This window comes from Spodoptera frugiperda, chromosome 29, assembly GCF_023101765.2.
Source record: "Spodoptera frugiperda isolate SF20-4 chromosome 29, AGI-APGP_CSIRO_Sfru_2.0, whole genome shotgun sequence".
NCBI lineage: Eukaryota > Metazoa > Arthropoda > Insecta > Lepidoptera > Noctuidae > Spodoptera > Spodoptera frugiperda.
Genome location: NC_064240.1, coordinates 925,400 through 951,443, shown reverse-complemented (window position 1 = coordinate 951,443; position 26,044 = coordinate 925,400). Strand labels below are relative to the sequence as shown.

Genomic DNA, 26,044 nt, shown 5'->3' with positions numbered 1-26,044 from the left:
ATACATAGTGTTTGTACGAACGACAAAGTTATATTTGCGTTTTTTGAAAATGCACTTTTTTATTACGTTTGATGGGTCGACGTTTAGCCGCTATCTTGCCTGGTGGTAAGTGATGACGCGGCCTACGATGGAGCACGTCTGCCCATAACCAACCTATTCACTCGGGCCTTGAAAACACCCAGGTTATACCCATCAGGAAACACAGACTCCGGCAAAGAATCCCACTCTCTAACAGTTCGCACATGGAAGCTTGGAGTGAAGCGCTTCGTGCGAGTGGGTGGGATATCTACCATGAAACGGTGACGCCTCGCCGATTGTCTTGTGGTTCGATAATGGAAAGGACTCGGGGGAATCAAGTTGTGCAATTCCCCCGCACACTCTCCGAAATGTATCTGGTAAAAAACGGAAAGGCTTGCAACCTTGGGCCTGTGTTCAAGGCTTTGAAGCCGGGCCTCTACAAGCGCATCATCATTGATGAGCTTCTTGACACGCTTTTCGATGTTTTCTAGCGCTTTGATCTGGCATTTAGCCGAGCCGTCCCAAAGGTGAGAACAGTAATCCATACATGACCGAACCTGCGCTTGGTACAGGCTCAGCAGTTGTTTCGGTGTGAAGTACCGTCTCACCCACCAGAGGATACCCAACTTTCTACCAGCCAGATGCGCCTTCGACTCTATATAAGAGCCGAAGTTTAGTGTAAGCGATAAAGTAACGCCCAGAAGTTCAAGATGATCCGATCCGCACGCACGGGTCTGGTTCTGGTCGGGCGGCGAGCTACCCTTGCTCGCCGTCCGCAGACCCGCACTTACGGTGGCTAGAGATCGTCCCGCGATCCCCGACGCCCGGAATGTCTCACGCGACGGCTGGGACGTGAGGAGGTTTGTACTCTCACGCGCCCCGCCTCCTCCGTAGCTAGCATGACTGCTTCGCAAAAGGTGGAGACGGCATCCCAGTCCCCCTCGCTCCGCACCATGGCCTGAACCAGTGACGGGCGCGAGAGGTCACCGTCGCCGACCACATCCCTGAGGACTTGGCGGTGCTCAGCCCATACAGGACACACCGCCACCGTTCACGGACGAGTTCTATTAGTATTATTTCTGAAAAAGTAATAATGATATCTCGTTCAAACCAATTTTCTTTGAAAGTTTCAAATGAAATTTACAGCATATATTTTTTTTTTTAGTTTTGTCCCTCCCATATTTTAAATGTTAGAGAGGGGGACACTCATTTTTCTACTTTGGAAACGTCTTTCTTTCAAACAATTGATTTTAACGAAAAATGGTTTTGGGAACCTTAATGTCTTTTTTAAAGTATTATCGATAGACACCCATCACGAATAGGTTAAAACTTTTTGAATCAGTTCCATGTATGGGGTGCCCCTTTTAATTTATTAATTGTTATTCGAAATCCAAATAGCGGTTACCAGAATACATCAACCTACAAAGTTTCAACTATGTAGGCCCAACAGTTTTGCCATTTTGGTACGGAACATGAAAAGGCAATACTTTTAAGTATACCTAGTAGAGATCAGATATCACAAGTTAATAGGTACACTTGTACTTAGACTTATACTAATCAAATACAAAATGAAAAACAATCAGACTTTGAAAACATATTCAAGACATAGATAACATGAAACTTCATCAACATCTTTTGTATCAGTATTAATCTTATAAGTGTAAAATATAATCTCACTTAATCTTATATTGAAATAATGACTGCCTCCTTGGCCGAGTGGTTGCAAGTGCGATTACTGGGCAAGGGCAATACCCGGGTTGGGCGAATTATTGCTGGGCTTTTTTCGGTTTTTCGAAAATTTCTCAGTAATAGCATGGAATCTGGAAATGTGTCCGATGTATGGCAATAGGCTCACCTATTACATGGGACTTACAACATAAATTGTGAAAAGTGGGTGTACATTATACAGTGGCGTCACGTGGCATAATGTGCACCGCTGCCTATCCCTTCGGGGCTAAAGAGCGTGACGATATAATAATAAAAAATAATCACATTTTGGAAAATTAAAAATCTTCTTCTATATCAACATCTTCTATATCAGTATCTGGTAAATTCTTTTTGGCATTACACGTTTGCAAACTAAGGTACTCCTCATATTTACGAACAGTGTATTGCGACAGCGAGCGTGAACTCCCTCGTCGACAGCGCATGGGTGACTGAAGCGCCCGCGCAACGCTCTCGGCCCTGATTAACAGCCGCGGTCTCGGTGAATGACAGTCTTGAACTACCGTCTAACCACCATAGTTTGGTATTTATCAATCATTTTTGGGAGGGTTAACTCACAAATGCAATTATTTTTACATTAGGTAAATTAATTTAAGTGCTACAAACACATTAGAATAGCTTCAGGTAAAATTGTATTATCAACCATTTTAGTAATAAAATGTTTTGGATAAAATTGTTTTAACGTCCAAATAATTGTAACATGCAGAAAAGTAAAATGTTTTAAACGCAAAAAACATATATTTTATTTACAAGTAAATTGACTTATGTTTAGATTTTATAATAATTGCCAATCTGTAAAATGTTTTATTGCGTTACTTTTTAGAAAAATGGAAAGGTAAAGAGATTTAAAACCAATCTAGTTGTAAACTTAAGCAGGTATAAATGACTTATCAATAGTTTGTTACTATCATGTACGCTTTATGAGCCAAAGTAAAAAAATGAATGGATTTAAAACAAAAAAATATACGAAAAAGTCTAAAATCACCGGTGTATTAACCGCCATCAAAGTGCTCAAATTAAGGCGAGACATAGACCATTCGAAAGAGAAAAATCAGGCGATTCCAACGGTATATATAACTCATCTTCGACCAAAGTGGCGCTTAATACATTTTGCCTTTCCAGCGTCGATATCAGGAGTTTCACAGACATAAAACTGTCGTAAAAAGGTATTTACCAACAGCAGGTCAGGCTACCCCCAATCTGTCAGCTTCTGTCTTCAGATTTTCAACTTTATTCATTTACGGATAATGTCGAAAGTCTCTTTAGTCAGTGTGACACTGCAAGATTTCATAGCTATTTAGGCTGTGACCAAAAACGGATCAAAAGGCTCAGAGCGGTAACTAGGTTTTAACTGTCAGTTACGGTCTGAATTTAGAACCTTTTTAGGACATAAACATTTATGTTCCTAATGTAATAGTTACTATAATATACGTAATACATTTTGGAGCGTGGATGAGCAATATACAAAAACGTGCTTGCATATAATGCTTAGAGAAATTTTCTGCTCCGTATTTGTTGATCGAAGCTACACAACTATTATTAAACGAACGTATAATCGGGGGGTATCATTAAAAACTATTTGGAAGTAAAAAATATTGTGCACCTATATTAAAAAGCTAGTAAACGCTAAGTAGATCAATCCATTTTCGTATTGCCCAAAGATTAAACATTTAAAGGCGCTCATCATCATCATCAACAGCCTATAAGTGGCTGCTATTGACCAAAGGCTTCTGCTCGCACGGAGGACATTTCAAGCATTAATCACCACACTTGCTCAATACGGGTTGGCAAGGACGCTTAATCTATAAGTAATATACTATCAGGTACAATTCCCAACTTCAATTATAAGTATCAGTACCAACCTAAAACTGGGATGAAAAAAGTCATCAGTAAAACAGTCCAACACGTTTCCCTCATAGCATTCCTCAACCCCAATTAATCCACATACCAACAGAATGCCGGAATCGGTACCAAACGCATACATAATCAGAATGTAGGAAGCCTTACTCTTACACAATTCGGTTTGGTAGCCCTAGTTCGACATTGTTTTAACCAGCCGTTATATAACGCTGTTCCTGGTCTAATGTTACTTACAACTGACACCCTGGTGGAATTAAGGTTGTTATGTGAGTCGGTTTTAAGTAACCGAAGTCTTGGTTATTAAGATTTTTGGTTCATGTTTCATGGTTACACTTAGTGGTCGCGTGTTTAAGGTGTTCTCGTGTTAAAAATTATGGTGTGTGTGTGGACGGACATATTTCGTCTGACATAACACTTCTTCTATTATTATTGTTAAAAATATGATAATTGTATCTTTTGTAGTAGAATTCATAATTGGAACTCATGAGCTTGTTTGATTGCAATAGTAAAGAACCAATCATTAATTTGGATTTCGTGAACGTGAGCTTTATAAAAATTTGAGCTATGGCTTTTCACATATCCTGTCCACTTTAATGACAATAGGACCAATTTAAATCTACAAATTTTAATATAGTGTACTATTAATTCTAATGAAAATGTATTCTAAAATCAATTGTTTCTATTAATTACAGACGCATCATGGAGCGAGGATCATCAGCTCCGTGGAGCCAGATTCTTCAAGAGACAATAGGAGAAGGCAGACTGAATGGAGAAGCTCTCAGAGACTACTTCCGACCTCTGGAGGACTGGCTCAGGAGTGAGAACCTGAGGACCGGAGAGTACCTGGGCTGGAGTTATGATGGAGACTATTGCAAGTTCAGGTATGGAGACCAGAATGTCTACTAATTGGTTCTTGAATGTTACTATGAAGAGAACTTTTTAAACCATCTTTGAAAGCATTGTCGTTGTTTTACTAGACATATATCCCGTTTCTTTTTTATGGAATAAGCCGGTAATCCATCATACGGTTCACCTGATAGAAAGCAATCGCCGCTGCCCATAGTCACTTAAAACACCAGAGGCGTTACAAGTGCGTGGACACTTTGTACTATGTGGGTTAGGAATTTAAGTTGTTGAAGAATCGTTGGGATTGATGTACAATTGTTCTTTTGAATTAAAAATGTGTATATAAAATGGAAAATCAGTGGGTTCTACCACTCTGAGATATTCACACTTCTACAATTCCGTATTATCTCATAACAGTCCTCGTCATCCTACAAAGTAATTTCTACTCAATTCTTAATCAATTAAGTTATAAAATTCCTTGTTTTCTCTTCCAGTATCGAGACAGCAGGTCTACAAGTATACGGTGGTTTCTACAACGCGGCTCATCGGCACTTTGACGTCACAAGCTTCGTTATAATTCTATTAACCTCTATGCTAATCACCACAAGGTTCAATTTGCGTTGGCGATAAAATATAGGAACGTATAGTTTATAATAATGTATAAGTACAATGTTAAAGTAAGAACGTTTTTATTACATGTGCAATAGAATTCAATTTCGTCAATTGATTTTTTTAAGTGTTTTTTTTTTATGAAATGTATTTTGTGTATTATTTTCTATTGTGTGTTTTATTTTTGTATTTAATATTATAATAATGATAATAAAATCTGTCTCTCTTTGTCAGGGTTCAATAATTAATAAAACACATTATTAAATTAAGACAAAACATTAATGATGTAAGGAATTTATATATTTTTTGTAAATAGCATAAAACTAACTTGAGATTTTTAGTGTTTTATTGTGATATAAAATAAAAATGAATCTAAAAATATGTATTATTTTATTTTCCTCTCAATAAATAAACACCTAAAGTAATAAATGTGCTAACAAGTAATTAAATAAGTGTGTAAGTTAAATTTAAGTAAAGAGAAGTTATTTGATGCTCTCTGATCAAGTTACATGAAATTAACTCGAGTAACTTAAAAAAGTAACTTTATATACTTACTTAAATAATTATATTTCTTAAGCAGGTTTATAAGTTAAGTGTCTAGTATTCGTGGAATATAGGCATATATTTGGCTGTCTTGTGGCGTTCCTGGAGTCACGTACCGGGTTCAATTCCCGGGTTGGACAAAGTACTTATTATTGAGAATTTTGGACATTTGATTATGCATTGAAGGAGCAGGCTAAGATGCACATTACGGCACGCAATACCACGTACAATGTACACCCACTTTTCACCATTTGTGTTATAAGCGCTACGTAGCAGGACTAGCAGGGGATGACCCTAACTTTTGACATTTAGACAGTTTGCAAGATGACACATTCGTTTACAAATGATACTATAGATACCAAAAACATACAAAATCACAGCCAAAAAGCTACCAAGAAGTCAAAGCATTTATTTCAATTAAACCTAAATTAGGCACTGCTAAAACGTCAAATTGATTTGTCCGACAGTCTGTCTGTCAGTGAAGCTAGGTGCTCGTTCCAAAGTGTGGCTTCGAATAGAGAAGAACAAGAAAGAAACTCCATCGTTACTCATTTAAGCTATTTCATTTTGTACGTACGAGATTGCTGTTACCAATAAATCCAATAATAAAACTACGTAATAAAGATAACAATCTGACTTGATCTACTGCATGCGGGCCCTACACAAAAGATAAAGTCATTAATATTTATAAATGATCTGTACAGACCCCCTACCCACCAATTTGTCTGACTGACCCCCCTTGATTTAATGACGTTTTAATGATAGACAGACTTCGGGTACTTTTCCATCAAAGATGTGCTATGTAGCTATGCTGCGAGGATGTAATAGTTGAGCTGTGAAAATATGTGACCGTTTCCACTGATGTGAGTACGAGTAAGATGTGCTATGAAGATGTACCGCCGCAAAGTAGGTACACGAGGAAGATACGAGCGAGCGATACTATAGACATATAGACAATAATAGACATATAGCATACATTCATAGCTCGCATCCATACCACGCATCTTTCCAAATAAAAAACATATCTTAATTGAACCCGTTTTAACTCGTTCTAAGCTTCGTGTACCAAAGAATATGACTGGTGGAATCCAAACAACATAATATTCAGGTTTATTGAGTCTTATTGAGGTGTCCGATTATAATAACAATATTCTGCTATTTTCATCACATTCTGGTATCCTGGTATCCTCGTAGTAATTGGGTGTTTTATTAAAGATGTTCTCTGCTCATCATCCATCCTGGTCGTGACAGTCCAACGCTGGGCTGTCCATGGACCTCCTATACACAAGAGAGCTTTGTCATAATCTCCATCTGTGTGTGTCGACACTAAATAGGTCATTTTAGCGGGTATCACATACCTCACAAACTATGAGTATCTCTTAAACCAAACCCTTAATCTAAAAGTAGGTATCCTAAAATCCATGAAACCCTGGTCTCGCAATTTTCATCTTAACCCTCATATAAACTCTGAAATATTATTTTGCGACGTGCCCACAATATTCAGTATTGATTTTGTCTATATTTGTGCCACAGTCTGTTACAAACAGTATTTGCACATCCCAGGCTTCTATTTTCAGGTCCTCAATGGAGGTTTATTTCAAAGTTTTAGTGTTGAAAGCTGGCTTTATAATTGAAGACTTGAAATGTTTCATGAGAGTGCATTCTGCCATTTTGACACCGTAATTTAATTATGTTTTGTATGAATTTAGTTGTTTTTACTTATGAGGCAGCTAATAATACCAGTAGAGTGTCAAAAAGTAAGTAGATCTTCATATTTGTAAAAAATATTACATGATTTTGAAAGTTATTCAACGTTATTTAATGTAACGTTAAAATTATAATAAAAAGAGACTGATCAGGGTCAACACAATGTTATAAGTAGGTAGGTAAAGAAAATGTACCCAAAGATTGAATAACGTCAACACATAAAATATTGAATCAACATTGATTCAAAATGTAACTCCGGCTCCGTTGCGAAGACCTTTTTTACTAAAACGTGTATCTGTTTACAGAAATAACAAAACATACCGCCCGAAGAGAAACAAACCAAAGTTTGTGGCCATTATTTGTGAAATCCTAATGTTTCCTTGAAATCCCTTTGAACTAAGATCATGTTTGTTTACATGAAATAGGTCTGTACACATTTTTTCCACAAATTTGAAACTTGCCAAAGTAAATGGCTACTTCCTTGACTTTCTACACGCCTAGTACAAAATACTCAGAAGCATGTTTAATTTTGAACCTTAAATGTTCGTTCTGTATTCATTAACTTCGTCTTCGTTTTTACAAACCAATAAGATTAATTTTGCTTTGACAAGAAAGAAAAAAGTGAAACAGAATATTTTGTAGGAATGTTTTTTATAAAAAATACAATGGTCAATAAAATGCCTGCTGATAAAATGTATTTTATTTATTGGAAGGATCCCTGCAGACTCCACAAATTGATAAATGGCGTGGTGTGATACGCTTTGAACAAAAAGGTAGATGCTTAGGTACGTGGGCGTACGCCCCCACTGTTTCTATACAAAAGTGAAGTCAAGACACCTCTTTGAACTTCGAACCGCCTAGTACTCGTGATTAAAATTCTATTCATTGTTAAGAAAATTCACGTTTTTTTCTTTTTTATCTGTGGTTTGAATATTTTTACTGTGAAGTAGGAATTCGAAAACAGATATTGTAGGCATTTTGTTTCTTTTTTAAAGTCAAATATTGATTTTAACTGTTGTAACAAATGTACAATACTAAGATAGCCTGGGATTTCAGGAAACTATCATTCATCATGGAACAAAAATTCAAGGATAGACAGACTTATACTTATATTTTTAAACCTATGAGTAAAATATTAAAATTCTTGCGTCACACACAAAGCCCTTGTAGCACAAGCGCGCGTTCACCGCCACATGGGCGCCCACGTTTTATCTCTTTACGTTTCTGATTGCCTGGTACTTGTGATCCTATTAGTATTGATTAATTTCTGGTAATCCACTCAAACAGTTCTTATCCCTATACAAAAAACGATTCCTAAAGGTTCAAGCAGTTTGTATAATGGTAAGTATGTAACTGTAAGGAAGTTTTTTTTTTATTTGAGTAATGAAACAAAATAAAAAATCTTTAACAATATGCACGTTGGTTTTTTACACGACTGTTGTCGTCACCTTGTACTATTGCCAGTTGAACTCAAAGTCATAAGTCAAATACTCGTATAATGCTCCTTATGAATGCTGCAAGCCTGGTAAACCTCATATCAATTTTTGGAATTCTACCTGCTTGAAACCCTGTTACTTAATTTTTTGTTCAACTTAACCTTTGATCCAAAACTTTGAGCGGCGGGTTTTTTTTTATTTTGCTGTACGGCAGCGACTGTTAGCTAGTTTATCAGGTAAAATGACGAAGTGTTTGATGAGAATGTATAAGCTGCATTGTGTAATGTGAGGAATGGTATGAAAAAAAGGGAGTTTATGACTGACATAAGATAAGGACAAAAGATTTTGGAAGGAGATGCTGACACAAGGGTAGAAAAAAGTCAATTTATTAAATGAGGTAGTCAGGTAGTGTCTCAGTAAATTATAAGCATTTAAGTTTCATACGTATAATAAGCATTTGTTTATCGCCAATAAACTGCTTCATAAAAGCGTGCAATGTAAACAACTCATGCACCCTACCTATCGTCCCCTTTAGATTCCATTATCCAATCGTCACGCATTCTCCAAGCCCGAGACGCAAAGGCGACGTTCAGGCGCCCAGTTCCCTAGTTTACAATAGAATACACTTCTCACTGTTTCTGTAAGCCTGGTACTTCAAAATGTGTTACGGTATTGTGCTCATGTGACGTAACTTTGCACTATTTACATCTCCTTGCATGTCGTGGTTGCCTGGTAGTTCTGATACCGTGTGAATAGTTTGTAGTTCGTGATAGTTTGCGTAAAATCTGCTGATGTGTGAACTTTGAATTCATTGTGCGTGTGTGAGGAGTATCATATGTGTGTGTAGACGTGCAGGTAGTTCAATATGTGTTTGTAGGAGGATCTTTAGGAATTTTTGAAGAAAATAATCTGCGCCATTGTTGTCTTTACTAGTTTTATGGTCACAAAATAAACCAAATATTTTTAATGTTTTGTTTACAACAGATTCTTTAATCTCTAATCACTTGTTTTTTTTTTTAATAATATTGCTAATTGCTATTGTACCACGCCAATTTCACTTACAAAATATTTGACACTACGTGATTATAATAAAAATAATAAATATCGATGTAGTAGTAAAATAAATTGCCTTAACAATATCCCTGTAATAACAGTTACATTCTCAAATTGTGCGTTATACTCTCCACAGTAAATAAACATCGAATCCCCAAGCCCCTAGCGTACACTCTCCTGCTGATAACAGTTTGTCAACACTTGAAGATAGGGGCGGATGCTGCCCGCCACTGCGACGCCTACTGTACGCGTTCAACACAATCTCTTTCCACTCATGAGAGCCTGGTACATTTTTGTTCTTAAATATGCTGTTTAAGCAATAAAGGGAAATCAATCAATTAGCCCAGCAATGCCATTATATGATTGCTGTTTAATGGGTCGTTTAAGTTTATTATTGTTGGCAGTATTTAATAGATATGAAAGAGGTTTTAGACTTTTTGTTCTTGTATAAAATATACAATCGGAAAATATAAAAATACTTATTTATATGAGCAATAATACATACAAACTTATTTTCACAATACTAATCTAAGGACCAATTTGGTCCTTTCGGCTTCTGTCCAATTTTCACCCTCTTATATTGTAACGGTTGAACAAAGTAAGCGTCGTCGTTCTTATAACGTTTCGACTTTATGTTCCCCTAATACAAAGTCGACTGGAATCAATCGTGCGAGAGCAGTTTCTGTTATTAGTAAACAACTGCCGCCCCCCAGCCCGCCAATAAGACGCCACTATTGTTGTTTATCCAATAAGGAAAGTGGAGATAAAAATTGCAAATAATAGGTACTTTTGCAGTATCGAATTGAAGATAACTCAAATAAAAAAAAAATGCCAAGTTTAATTACAATATTTTTCGTACCTATGCAATAATGTACCACAAGGCAAACAACATTGTTTTCTGAATGACATCTGTTGTTTACTTCCACTTGTAGAAAAATACTTTATGCAATCTCGACGGTTTGGTTGTATTGACAGTATTGATTCTGAAAAATTTTTTTTTTATATTTTTCTTGAAAGTTATATTTGAAGCTTGACACTTGATTTTTAGCTTTTAAAGACGTAGGTGTCGTATAATTAAGTAATCTCTACTGTTGCATTGAAGTTATGTGCCACACCTACGCCCAAAAAATGAAAATTCACAAAACAAAGGATGTCAACTCCCGCGTATATTTTTAGAACAACCCCAACCAATATTCATATCCTAAGCAAGCAAACCGTAAAGTTTGTCAAAATAATTTTAAAATCGCTGTAAAATCCCTTTTGAAGTAAACAACCCTTACTGGGCGATATATTTTTATCTAAACAGGTCCCATCTGTCCCGTATCCCAGTCGCGTCCTAACTGTACCGCGCGTCACATGTGCTGTGCGCTCCGTTACACTCCTGATTGCCTGGTACTTTTTGTGATCTTGTGTGTGTTATTCATGTGTTTTTTTTTTGACGCTGTCTGTGGTAGCGGTGAGTATGTAAATGATATTAAAATAAATTTTGAACTTTTGAGTTCTTTATTCATCACATGTTTTTAATAGTTTAGTTTATTGTGAATAGTAATTAAATAGTTACAAAATAATATTAATTAACATCGTTTTTTTACAAAATTGTTCTGCTATATCCCATTATCCTACAAATGAACCAAGTTAAGCTTCGTATTTTATACACATTTTAATACTAACTACTCATTTTTATATATTTACTCCCAATTTTTACGTCGTCAAAATATTTTTATTTTAAATAATATATTAGGCACAAATTGTCCTTCTGCAGTCAAATGAACTTATAACGATAAAATTTTTAAACCCGCTTCAAGTGGACAACTGTATGCTTTAGTCATTAAGCCAATTAATCTACAGTCCACTGCGACTGACCCAAATAGCATCTGCTTTGTGTATTGTGTATTAAAATTATGAGCTTTTGCTTACACATTTGCATTAATGGTTATTATTATTTTACATTATACGATAATCTATGAAGATTTTGGCACTTTTAATGTAATAAGTGGTCTAATATCTAAAAAACTCAATGATATTAACTTTGAGTTCGGTTTTTACATCAAGACTGCTCAGAGAGATAGATGAATGATTAAATCAAGAGAACAAAAATACCCTAAATATGTAGTGTTAGTAATAAAATACCAAGTCGTTTATTTCGACTGTTATTCACTGTCCTATACCGTTCCGAAGCAGAGGATTTTAATTAAATTCCGTACAACAATTTTACCTAGAAAGAAGTATTTATAGATGCTTAGAAAGAAGACACAGGATACTTCAAGACTAATATGACCGGTGTAGATAACATTTGCTTGAATATTATAATGGGCAACAGATAGGTAGGATACAGCTTGCTTTCTATGTTTCTGGTTGATTTGATGTAGATTACATAGCCTACCCCATAGATTACTGCTGAATAAAACCTGCCCAAATGACTTCCAGGATGGCCATGTAACCGGACTAAATCCAGCTGTAGCTATTACAATTTTAAAACTAGTAAAAGAATTGTCAAGTATTCCTCTTGAGACTCCAATAGTAAATTTAAATATCGCAACACGGATACACCCTTAGAATCTGAAACCCTTCTTAATATTCACCCCTATACTGTTACACTCCCTTGCCTACTAATTAATTATATTTATTAGCAATAATGAGGGTTTCCGGTGCAATGACATGCTTTGTTATGAAGTTAAAAATGCTTTCTATCATCTAAAGATTCTAAAAGATCTTAATATTAAATTTGAAAACTTCAAATCAACGTGCTGAAGTTAATGCTTAGATATCTTGCCTACAATCTGAATTGAATCTATACTAGTTATAGTACATTTATTCTTCATGTTTTTATTACATACAATGTAGCAGATAATTATGGATTCCTGTCAAGTGTAGCATAAATAAGCAGGAGTGAAGAACTCAACATGGTATGGTTCAATAGTTTTCCGTTAGTTATAGGAGTGAGGATAATTGCTATAGATGAGTTCAGAAACTCTGTGCTGAGTATTAGAAATTCTGAAGTCTTAGAGTATGATATCAGCCCAATAAAGACTGAGCTGTGTCCAAGAACAATTATTTATTATAAAAAAATATATATAAAAACTCAACTTTGAAAAAGATACAAAATGTTAGAAGGCCCAAATTTGATATTTAGGACCAAATTTTTAATCTCGTAGCAAAGGACCAAAACACTAAAACTATAGAAGTTGTGGGCATAATAAGCCTACCATTTATACATATTAGATGATCCTAGTATCTAGTATTATGTCATCACGGAATCATTGAGGAAATCACTGTCAGTAGCAGTTCATAGCACGTCGAACAAAATATTACACCAGACAACTGCGCAACTTGTGCACCTATCTAAATAGTTCACATCCTCTACGATACGAATACTACTGTTGTATACTAATAACTAATGAATTAGTTACATATCTTTATGTAGTGACATTTTAAGTGTCGACCAAGTAGTAATAAGTTTACTCAACAACATGCTTTTATTTGCTAGAAGTAACTGAATAGGGGAACAGTGAAGACTCTTTACTAACTACCTAATAATGTTATATGTTACAATTGAAGGACTTTTTGCCAATCAGGCAAAATATCAATTTCTATCATAATTATAATATTGAGAATTTGGCTTTGATAACTGCTAATGCGTTTGTTAGATTATTTGATCCAAAGCTAGACATAAATGATTTGAATTTGAATGTCCCGTTGTCTCTTGTCGGAAACATTAAATTATGTTGTCTAACCTGCCAGAACAGTATCACATAAAATGTTATATTCAATCAATCAGCTTGTTAACAATAAATATCTATAATATTTTGTCAGCGTATACTTATAGTAACTATTTAATGGACCCCTCGATCCAAACAATCGTCATCCGGTAGCCAAGCGCGGTGCTTATAAAATAAATGGGTACCCCCTTCGCTCCCAGTTAATCTCGTTGTAAAACTATGTTGTAAATATACTAGTTACATGCTCTCTGAGAAGGGAGAAAAACTTATACAAGTAGTGAATTGGCATAATAATGGGTGATTTTTTTGATGTTAGGATTTTCATGCATCAGTATTTGACAGATCACGCGGGATTTTAGACATGGTGTCAAAGAGAAAGATGCTCAGTATGCTTTGACATTTCATCATGAATAGACTTACTAACGAGCAACGCTTGCAAATCATTGAATTTTATTACCAAAATCAGTGTTACTTTACGCCCGATTTATGGTCTACATAATCGACCAAGTGAGCAAACAATTAATGCGATTGTGACCAAGTTTCGCACTCAGTTTACTTTATTGGACCTTAAACCAACCACACGAATGCGTACAGTGCGTACAGAAGAGAATATTGCGTCTGTTTCTGAGTGTTGCTGAAGACCGTGAAATGTCGATTCGTCGCCGTTCGCAGCAATTGGGTTTGTGTTATTCAACCACATGGATTTGACGCCTTTAGACTATTTTTTGTGGGGCTACGTCAAGTCTAAAGTCTACAGAAATAAGCCAGCAACTATTCCAGCTTTGGAAGACAACATTTCCGAAGAAATTCGGGCTATTCCGACCGAAATGCTCGAGTTACCCAAAATTGGACTTTCCGAATGGACCACCTAAGACGCAGCCGCGGTCAACATTTAAATGAAATTATCTTCAAAAAGTAAATGTCATGGACCAATCTAACGTTTCAAATAAAGAACCGATGAGATTTTGCAAATTTTATGCGTTTTTCTTTAAAAAAAAGTTCTCAAGCTCTTAAAAAATCACCCGTTATAACTATGCAACGTAGTTCCAGGAGATAGTCTAATTTGGGGTCGGAAAAATTACGGATACCATTAACCCTAAATTTCCATAAAGATAATAACCGAAGTAAATGAAGAAATCTTTTGCAAAGCTTCCCAGCCTTATCCCAAATCTTGCCATTATCCTTCCAACCAATATGGGTATATTCATATCCTTTCTTATCTCTTTCATATCCTTGTTTACACAATCTATCCATCTTTTCTCTGACTATCTTCTACCTTTGCATAATTAAATTCTTCACAACAATAGTAGGTTATGTCTTACTATACACAACAATTTTGTTTGTCATTTCAATGCAAATTCAAACGTTCACTCATCTGAACTTCTTTCCAGTGAAAGTTTGCATCAATAAGTCAACAAAGCATCTTATAAATAAGCACTTGACACTTGCAACCGTTCGCGTCTCTATCAATTTAACAAATCGACTTAAGTTGAGTAGCTGCTTTCATTGACAATTCAGAAGGAGGTCAACGGCACCGCTGATAAAGCAGTTGTGACGCGCCAATCGACGCATCCTGCCCAATTGCGCGCACGCATGCGAAACGACTCCGCTGCGTGCGTACACACATATAGACTAAACTATGTCCATACATACATATAAACATATAGGTACCATTTTATGTGGGCAAAGTGCTATGCACAGTAAAACCTCAGAAACTAAGAAGTATATAGACTGGTAGACTATAAAAATTTAGGACATAAACTTGCATTAAAAATCCTTTCAATTAATTAATCACATGATTTTCCATATTGATTTGTTTATTAAGATAACAAGGTTTTACAATAATGTACAAAGTAGTATACAGTTAGACAAGGACACACTTACCTTATCTAGACACACGGCAGTGTGTCCGCCAAGTTCGAGCAAAAAAACCGACACACCGGCCGTGGGTTATATTACACGAACCATTTCGGGCCAAGTTCGACCCACCTATAACTCAATATCTATTTTATCTACGCATATGAAATTTCTAGTATCTGTCGAGATCTACTTACTTATCTAAAATACAAAATTTCATTAATGTACCTATTGTAGGTCTTGAGATATTGACGTCAGAAAATCGCTATTTTTACTATACACTCACTGACTGACTCACTCATCAAAAACCTAGACCACTTCCAATGGTCGTATTGACTTGAAATTTGGCATGGAGGTAGGTCTTTAGGTCAAGGTAAAGGAAAAAATCTGAAAATGGCCAAGTGTGAGTCGGTTTTAAAAATAATGAAGGTGTAAATTTATACCCCTAAGAAGACCTAAAATTCGTTACGAAGGTTTGTATTTAGTCAAAGTAAAGTAAAATAAGAAAAAAAGAAAATAAACCTTACAAAAATAAATGAAATCCCACCCAAAACATAAATGTGAAAGGCTGCCAAGTTCGATAATATTGGAATGCTTCGCCTATAAAAGAAGTGAGATCTAAATAAGTACCAAGTTCCATACACAAACCTCAGTTAAAAATGATATAACTTGGCAAGTTTTAATAGAAAATTATATACTTGACTCATTGCGTTTAGTAGGTTTATAACAAAGTGTGTGAAAACTTGCCAAGTTTGTTTAACTTTCTATGTACAAGAAAACTTGCCAAGTTACATCATTTTTAACTGAGGTTGTGTATGGAACTTGGTACTTATTTAGATCTCACTTCTTTTATAGGCGAAGCATTCCAATATTATCGAACTTGGCAGCCTTTCACATTTATGTTTTGGGTGGGATTTAATATTGATTGTAATACATATACTCACAGAGTCAAATGCAATGCAATAAATTAGAAATATTAGAATGTTCGTGTGAATTTAATATATTCAAGTTCAATTCATTCAACTGCTAGAAAATCTAGTTAACACATTTTGTAATGGTGAATCAACATCGTCTTTTTTATTATTCTAATATGTTCGGTACACTCGATATAACAATTTACATTCCATTACTGCCTTGATAAGCATTTACATAAATTCAATTCCTACTACACCGGCATTGGATTCCAAACTATAATAAACATAGTATCGCAATTCTTTTTATGAATGAAATCAATTTTTGCAGTTGTAGTAAACTTTCAACCTTACAATGTTTAGTAATAAAATCTATTTTTAAATGAAGTTACATCACTGAATTGCTTACAAATGGTGTTTTAAACATTGACCTCTTTATAAGTATTAAAAACTTACATCACGTTATTAAGGTCTCCATAGATTGTTCGAGAAAATATTTGATGGTAGTAGATCATAGTTGGTCCTTTGATACGTAAATTTTAATATGGGTAAAAGGACCAAAAGAAAAGATAGTCATCAATCAATTTCAACTTGATATTATAAGCCTACCCAATCTTCGTAACATGAACATTATGAATCAGTATGATAAGTAAATAATATTGATAATAAAAAAATACATTATTCATTCGAAGGATCGAGTTATTTCCCGAAGGGGCTTGCAACTACCTATGTACCTATGTTATAACTTATTGAAACATGAATATGTTACAAGTCGATATATGAAATAGACACGAATGCTAGTGACCTAGCTATATTTAAACCTACTTACTAATAAAATGAAGACCTCAATATTTGTACTTAGAAGTCTAATCATAAAGACCATAATCCTCTAAAATTATGTCATTCATAAAGCTCCAGTACATTGATCAACATCCCGTATTACGAAATGTGGACAGTATCACACAGTTATTGTAACAATTAATTCCCTCCTCCCTCCGTTAGTTGACCCCAAAGCCCCATACAGTCACGCGTTAGACAAATTATTGTCCTGTTAATAGAAAGGGAGGATCAAATGGATAGGAATTCTTTTATTTCTCCGACGAGAAAAGGTTGGTTTGCGTCACTGTGTGGGTTGCAGGTTATAAAATGAGTTTTTTGTTCGTTAAGTATAAAGTCTAGTATTAATGTGACTTCAGCAGCTTACGTAGGTTGGTGACTAATAGTGGTCTAAAAATTATGATATTTTGGTTCTGCTAAAGTCGCAAGGGAGTAGGAATTGTTTCACGCCTATAATAATAACTCTTCCAATAAGATGCATTTATACTTAATTTTGGTTAATAAAAATGGTCAAAACAAAAAAGTGTTTCTATCTGCCATAACGATTACTTGAAGTATATTCCTTAGTAACGATTTTGTTCCTAAAACAATTGCTAAGGCAGTCCTTAGACTCTGAGTACGGTTCTATGCCACATTTCCAGAACTTTAACACGACTTTTTTATCCAACAGGTACTAAGGCTAACTTAACAATGCTTCCACGACATTAGGACCATGGATAGTGTCTAGTGTTACAATGGTGTTGATGGACAAAGTGCTAAGGACTATAAAGACTAAAGCATGGTGCGTTCTGCTCGTGTGTGCTGTGGCGATCGTGATGGAAGCAGCTGCTCTCAATGGGGACAACGTCTGCATGGTGAAACAGAAGTAAGTGGAGTTTTCATACCTACAAGAGTAGTATTTAACTAACCCGTTGATCGTCGGATCAGTCTGGTCTAAGTATACAAGACTATGTCAAAATCAAAATCAAAATTATTTATTTCCAATAAAATGGAAAGGTATTTTTGAACGTCAAAGAAAATAGTACAAAACAAAATGTCTGTCTGTCGGTCAGTCCTGTAGTGAAGCTATTTGCTCGTTTCAAAGTGTAGATTCGTATGGAGAAGGACGAGTAAGAGACTCCAAAGGTTTTATATAGCTTGCATACTTAAGCTCTAAACAAATGACGGACGACGGTGGATCACTTCATTGCATGTCACGTCAGTCTATGTAACATCAAATTAAATCGCCAGTTGTATTAAAAGACCAGTGTTATAGAAAGTGAGTCACATCAATATTCGTAGTGATACTAAGAATTTTCAAAAAAAAATCTACTTTCAATAACGTAAACTCTTATCATGCTGTTCAGTGTATGGCACGAACTCAAACTTCAAAGCTAAAGAAATAAACATGAATATTTTTATGAAGAAATCTATTGAATTATTCCCTTCAGAATTCATACTCATCTACTCAATATTTTACTGAACCACACGGTGAACCCCTATTGATTTACCAATTGATAAATCTCATATCAAATAATATGTAGACAGAACAAATATTGAAACTGAGACCGCCCACTCAATGGCAAATATAGATGTTATCCAAACATGGTCCTTAGAAAATCAATAAAATCATAAGAGTAGGTAAAAGAAGTAGGTCACAATAATTTTATATTACGCTGTTTATAGTAGAATTACTTGGTTTAAACATCATCATCAACAACAGCCTATAATTGGCCACTGCTGACCAAACGCATCTAATCCAATCCAATGCATCACTCCAATATCTTCTCCATCTTTTCATTAAAGTGTTCCTCGTACTTAATCCAATTACTACATAATTGATTAAGACCAATTTAAGTTTGAATATTGCACTTAAGCTTTTGACTTATCATTTTCATTTATACATACCTACCTACATACGTCATTGAAAGAAGAAATTTTATCTGTACCCCTAGTACGAGTTTGCTTAAAGTATTCGAATCAAACGCGCGTTCGGCACTTTGATTGGCTGGTTTGAAAAAATCATTCGCTCTTGTTTCGATTATTTTAAACGTAAAGAAAACTCATACTATTTGTACTGTTCTCTAACCCACGACAAAAGTTTTATACAAACTACTTATATATGTATCCCAAAACCTATATAAAACCTTCTAGCTAAGTATTTCACGGTCCTTTCACCCTGGTCCTAATCTCCGGTTTTTCCAAAGAATACGTAACATTGGGAGGACATAAAACAACATTATCTTACGATGGAATGAATGGACTGACAGCCAGCATTCACTGCTTGTTCCTAAACCGAGAATTAGTGCAGTAGCGGGTGTTACATATTTCATGATCATGTCTTATAGGGGTGGCAATACCTATTTTCACAATGAAACACTATTTTGCTTCATCACTTCTGCCTTGGATTGGGTTCGGTACCTATATAGTAACACACCATAATGTACGGAATTAACACTTCTATAGTTTTATTATAGGTATGTATAGAAGAAGATAACACAATAACTCAAAACCTTACCCAGCATAAATAAGATACCTTTCTAAATTACAATACCCAACGTTACAATAACAATTTGATAACTGAATAACCTTGAACCTTTATCCAATATTGTTTTACGTTCACGAGTGCACCTGACAGCCCTACGTGGGCGGGACTAATCTGGATAGATTTAATTAATTACCACTTTCTACGAAACCCTTTACAGGGAACTTTGGTTAGGTGCGTCGAAATGTGTTGTTGTTGAAATTTAGACGAATAATATTCTCTGACGTATTACATTTCATTATATAATTTTCATCATGATGAAGCCATATCGTGTCTAAATAAATCAAATTCAGTTAAAAAAATTATATGATTAGTCTAACTTGTTACTTCTAGGAGCTTCACTTGGCCAAAAATACTTTTGACTTGCTAACCCGGCAGACTACATACCACCTCAATAATGTTATTCTCACCTTTTAAGCCTTCCACAACTAATTCAAGATCAAAATAAGCCAGATCGAACTAACCGTTTTTGAGATTTAGCGAGACTAACGAATTGAAATAGATTTTTATATAAAAGAACAAAATTATAGACACACACAAACAGCTTTTGCTGATACCTAATTATGTTGATTATATAATGATGATCTACAGAACTACTTAACATAATAGAGGATACATTTAAAAGCACTATTTCCATCTCCCCAGATACAACATCACGAAACGAGTGAAATACCGCGCTCCGATGTCGGTTCGAACGTACGAGTGGTGCTTCTCCATGCCACCCAGGTGCTCCCGGTGGAACACCGAGATGAGAGACCTGACCAGGCTTGAGGTATGAACCAATTGTATCCACTTTACTTACTATTCATGTCCAAAAGGTTAGAAGATTTTCGACTTTGTGGTTTTGTATTAAAGTCCTATTCTCATCTAGAATTGTCTTCACACAAGATTGAAGTACCAGCAAGCGAAAACAACATCACGCCTTTTATCCCCGAAGGGGTAGGCAGAGGTGCACATTACGGCACGTAATGCCGCTATACAATGTACACCCATTTTGTACCATTTGTGTTATAAGTCCCATGTAATAGGGGTGAGCCTATTGCCATATAGGTACTGGGCACAATTCCAGCAAGCACTCAATTATATTTAAATACTGTTACTTGATAATGAGGAAAATATACAGTTTAGATGTCAACAACTTATTATCTAGGACTGGTCCTAGGACTATCCTTGAGAAAAACTAGATCGATTGTGAAGTGACTGTTTCCACTAGCCTTAATTATGTTCAACATTTTGTATTCAACTTACACTGCAGCTTGTATCTTCAGATAGATCTCATCAATGTGTAGAAAAATATGTCGAAGCTAAAACTTTCAAGAAAACCTTTCAGTAATTTTCTAGAATCATTAAATGATTTACTGTTCGTTTCATAAATATGTCATTGGTACATATAGCTTAGCACTAGTGGACTCAGTCTCAGTGATGCTATGTTTTTTATATATGGAAAGATGCGTGCTATGAATGTGTGCTATGCATATATGCTATGGATGGCTTCCCTACTATCTATACATCGCGTAATCGAGCTGCGCATCATCATTTATCAGGATATCGTCACTTTAAAAGACTTTTCTGAAACATTCACTCATAGGTACTTTGGCTTACATAAAGTTACAAAGAATCTTAAGATAGATGTCAGGACAAATGATTGCATGTATTGTCAACTTTACAAGCGATCATTATATTTACACGATCGTGGATCATGCTACGTCCTATGCAAATGAGATCCCTTTCTTTATTTGCCTCAAGTTCATGTTTTGTTTGTAGATCACCGATAGTGTCGGTTTATAATGATGTATTAATAGTAATAAGTACTTTTTAGATATTTTTGGTTCAAATTATTGGTTTTCTCTCCACCTGTCGTTTATTGTACTTTTTTTAAATCATGTACATACCTACTCTGTAATCGATGTAATGTGTATGACCTAATAATTCATAAGTACGGAACAAGTTCCCAAATCTAGCTGAAGTAAGATCAAGCAAACTGATCTCAATTCTATTATACGTGGCACTACAGTGAATTTCGACCAAAAATTAACCCATCTAACAATAAAAATAACCACAAATTAATAAACAAATCTTTGAAAATGTTACAGACGGAAGAAAGAATAGCAGAGGTGGCGGTGTGCTGTCCAGGGTACAAGATGAGGGATGTCTCCTGTGTCCCCATCTGTCCCAATGGGAAGACGGGACCTGGCTGCTCCGAAGGTAACCCTCAAATTGGTAAAAAGTCCGAGTGCAGAAACTAAACCCAATACACAAATTATTGTAAATTATCTGAGCATTGATTAAATAAACATTATTTTATAGATCCGAACATAAGCAAAAGATCTTAATAAGTAAATAGTTTATAAGTCTGAATACATAAAGCTTCTGGCCTGTCTCTGCTTGCCCCCATGGGAGACAGGCGTGAAGTTATGTTATGTATGTATGTATATACAAAAAGTTCCACTTTCTGTCCGTTAAACAACATAAGGGTGGTTTTTTGGAAGAGTTTCCTTCTACCTTGTATTCACGGCTGCTTCATTACATAGAATAATTGATATTTATTAATGTCCAAATGCTTAAACAAAATAATTTCAGATTGTCCGGACAACAAATGGGGCCCGAACTGTATACATGAATGTAAACGGTGTAAGAAAGGTTTCTGCTCACCCGTCACCGGCGAGTGCGAATGCTTGGACGGATGGCAAGGTGAGAGGTGGGTTTCCACTTTATTACACCTAGATTAAGAGCACATTATTAAAAAAAAATAATAGGTCTTAATTTTGTGTTGTTTACATTATTGCTTAATGTAAGATAAGGTCTTGAGATTCCTAAAATGGCCACATCGTTTTTTATTGCCCATGATAGCTTACCTTGCAGCCACATTCTTCGAATTTGTAAATAAAATTTCTTGTTTTATTTTACAGTTGTGATGTGAGCATGCCACCAACGACAGCGACGCCGTCGTTTGAAGAAATACTAACAGCACTGACAACTAAAACAATTCCTACAACAGCTAGAATAACCTCCACTGTAACAAGTCTTAGAACCACGGTAACAACGCCTTCAACTACCACGACAACACCTAGAACTACTGTAACAACGCCTAGCACTACTGTGACAGCTCCTACGACAATTGTAACAACTCCTACTACAGTTGCAACAACTCCTACTACAGTTGCAACAACTCCTACTACAGTTGCAACAACTACTACAGTTGCAACAACTCCTACTACAGTTGCAACAACTCCTACTACAGTTGCAGCAACTACTACAGTTGCAACAACTCCTACAACAATTGCAACAACTCCTACTACAGTTGCAACAACTACTACAGTTGCAACAACTCCTACTACAGTTGCAACAACTACTACAGTTGCAACAACTCCTACTACAGTTGCAACAACTCCTACTACAGTTGCAACAACTACTACAACAGTTGCTACAACAGTTGCACCAACTTCTACTTCTCCCACAACAACCGTAGCTCCCACTACTAACGCTATATTACCTACTTCAGCGTCAACCAAAAATGTGTTCACTGCAACGATAGTTACTTTGGACACAAAAGAAAATCATAGAAATGAAATGACGACTACGCTTACCAAAGAATTTCCAAAAATAGTTCCGGACTATGTAAACACAACTCTTGCAACTTCAAGTACTACAAAGGCTACTAAACCTATTACTGAAGCAGTTACAGAGAAAGTCAAGATTCATTCGATTAAAACTGACAAGTTAGAGACTACCACAGTACCAATCATTGTAATAAAAAGCGCACCAACTGCAAATGCAAAACCAAAACCCATTGAAGTTCTTACGACAACCGAAATGCCAACAACTGTATCATCAACAACTGTAGAAACGACGATAAAAATGGAAACCTCGAAAAAGGAAACCACAGTAAAATTTCTCCCAACAACGATCAAATTCAAACCAAAAGAAATATGGATAAGGCCAGCTCAAAAAGGTGAATCTCCTATTGTAGAAACAAAAATTAAAACTACTCATGAATTTCCAAGGTACAGAAGTGCTAACAATAATAATAAAGAACTCACACCAACTGTTACTACACCAAAGACGATCATCGTATCTATTATACCTACATCTGTATCTTATACAACTTTTAAAAAGATCGCTTTAACTTCGTCATTTGTATCAGCAAAGAACAGCTCGACAGTACAGTCCTATAATAAAACAGAGATTGAATCTACAAAGCCAATGCTAACAGAAACTACAACACCGCCAATCAAACTGAGTCCTTTGTCAAGAAAAGATTTGTTGGCTACATCATATTTCATAAACAATACTCTAGTGTCAAGCACTTCTGTAACTCCAAAACCAACAACTTCTTCAACTAAATCAACTATTATAGTAACGAAATCTCTGGAAACTAAGCCTATACCTCGTATTAATAGAACTAACAGCATGATGACTGACATTAACAAGAATGTTTCTACTTTCATAACAACTGCTTCTTTCAATGCAACAAGAACTTCATTGAAAATGAATGATTTACTCACGACTTCTACCACTACTAGCACAACTCCTAAACCTACAAGTGTGACGCAATCCTCGACGGAGCATACAACAAAGCACTTGATAAAATATGTTTTACCTAAAAAAGTTACTGCAACAACAGAAATAAAAAAGATTAAACCAACTACTAATGCACCAAAAATTGATGAAAAAGAATTTAAAAAGGCTAACGTTACTAAAAGTTTTACTAAAGTTACTACTGAAGGACCAGCGGATGATGAAGAATTTCATATTTTGACAGAACCTGAGCATATAACAGCTGTTATGGGGGACAAAGGGACTGAGAGGTCCTCAGTAGACCTGATATCGGTGATCAGTATAGCAGGAGGAGTGATGATGGCGGTCATCACGGTAGCCGTAGTGATTGTGATGATTGAGAGGTGCAAGAAGCCGAGATACGAGGACGTGAGGAAGATCAATGACATAAGAATGCAAGTGATGATTGATAACAATGATGTACCGCCGCCATACGTGAGGAGCATCTTCCATACGCCGTTACCAGGTAATTTTAATGACATTTTGTATAACCTTTTCATGCCCAAAGATGTCAAAAGAGAAACTGATTCTGCCTTAACATTTTTTTCCTCTAATAAAATTTAAACCAATACAGCAGAATTCAGATTTCTGGTTCATATATTATTTTCTTTACTAACATAGATTAAACAATACTGGTTCTGCAAAGGTGTAAATACTCACATACCGTATATTGTTTTTTTTCCTTCCTCTTGTGTTTCTGGTACAGGGCATGTACATCGCAATTTCGACACTTTGTTCATCGGCCCATTAGCTCAGTTGGTTAGAGCGTCGTGCTAATAACGCGAAGGTCGCGGGTTCGATCCCCTCATGGGCCACAATATCATTTTTGTTTCCCGTGATTTTAAACATCTTTTTGATATTTTTTCTAGATCCTCCATCATCGGAAAAATGCCATTATCAACCAATTTCAACGTTGGATCGGAATTTAAAACAATTTATGAGGCCGGTTGTAGTACAAACGATTTCCCCTATAATGCTGGAGAACTTTAGAGGTAACGAACCAAAACAACAAACATTTTAATTGAATAATATACGTATTTACTGTATAATTTATCAATTGACTGAACTTTTTACAGGTATCCTAGAATGTCATTACGACCATTTGCCAAGAAGAAGCCACGAGTTCAACACAATCCAAACTCGTTCTTCAATAGCGCCATCTATGAACGACTGCAGCGAACTACGACAACTTCGAGCTAGCGTAACTGAATCTACAATTGAAGCGTTGAAATGTGAAGCAAAGCTGGATGTTATAGATAGCACAACTTCAGAACCTCTTTATGCTGAAATTCCGTGCTGGAGGCCACCTTCCGAACATGCTATTGAAATCATGAACTTAAACGGCGAAGCCGTAACCGAATTATGACCGCAATGCGCAGATGAAAGCACTAGCTCAGCTCGTAGTTCTAGAATGTTGTACTAGATGGCGTTGTATGAAAGTTTTAATATCGTACTACCAAAGATTTTTTGTGTGAAGTAAAATTATTATAATAATTATTATTGTATTAGGAAAATAATTAAACTAAATTAAAATTATTTGTTTATTATTTATTTCATAGATAGCCGGGTTTAAAAGTACCTAGAATAAAAGTATTTTTATTGTTTTCTCTGGTGTGACGTCATAGTGGTATTTCGTAGAAATCGCTGAGCAGTATGAGATAAACTTTATCGGGGTTAAAGTGCGTGGGTATTACTGTTATCTATTGACATCCTTCGTACCGGGTCGCATGGATTTCGCAAAATTAAATGTGTCAATAATTATTCAGTTAATTATCTCTCTAATTGTTAACTAACTTAAAAAAAAATCTGGTAACACTTCTCCCCTTGTCACATAATAATAAT

At 35.6% G+C, this 26,044-nt stretch overlaps 2 protein-coding genes and 1 non-coding gene across 3 annotated transcripts in view; all 3 read left to right on the top strand.

Moving 5' to 3' along the window:
* LOC126912734 (angiotensin-converting enzyme) overlaps positions 1–5,439 on the top strand; it is a 150,541-nt gene extending 145,102 nt beyond the window's left edge. The window contains exons 11-12 of the mRNA XM_050706395.1: positions 4,296–4,484; positions 4,944–5,439. Coding sequence (XP_050562352.1) covers positions 4,296–4,484; positions 4,944–5,079 — 325 coding nt within the window. The 3' untranslated portion in view covers positions 5,080–5,439. The remainder of the gene's footprint in view (positions 1–4,295; positions 4,485–4,943) is intronic.
* A 5,669-nt stretch (positions 5,440–11,108) lies between these two features.
* Positions 11,109–25,738, top strand: LOC118268655 (uncharacterized). Its single transcript, XM_035583221.2, has 8 exons — positions 11,109–11,253; positions 17,792–17,986; positions 20,291–20,417; positions 21,739–21,850; positions 22,226–22,343; positions 22,555–24,668; positions 25,072–25,194; positions 25,279–25,738. Exons 2-8 carry the CDS (start codon positions 17,856–17,858, stop codon positions 25,566–25,568), a joined length of 3,015 nt encoding a protein of 1,004 aa, XP_035439114.2. The 5' UTR covers positions 11,109–11,253; positions 17,792–17,855; the 3' UTR covers positions 25,569–25,738.
* Trnai-aau (transfer RNA isoleucine (anticodon AAU)) lies at positions 24,944–25,017 on the top strand. The gene has a single exon. It is a non-coding gene; the product is annotated as a tRNA-Ile (tRNA).
* Positions 25,739–26,044: the final 306 nt, after the last annotated feature.

Coding starts and splice junctions, on each gene's coding strand:
- LOC118268655 (XM_035583221.2), top strand. CDS start 17,856: ATGGTGTTGATGGACAAAGTGCTAAGGACTATAAAGACTAAAGCATGG. Junction 17,987..20,290: donor GTCTGCATGGTGAAACAGAA/GTAAGTGGAGTT, acceptor CCATCTCCCCAG/ATACAACATCACGAAACGAG. Junction 25,195..25,278: donor AATGCTGGAGAACTTTAGAG/GTAACGAACCAA, acceptor AACTTTTTACAG/GTATCCTAGAATGTCATTAC.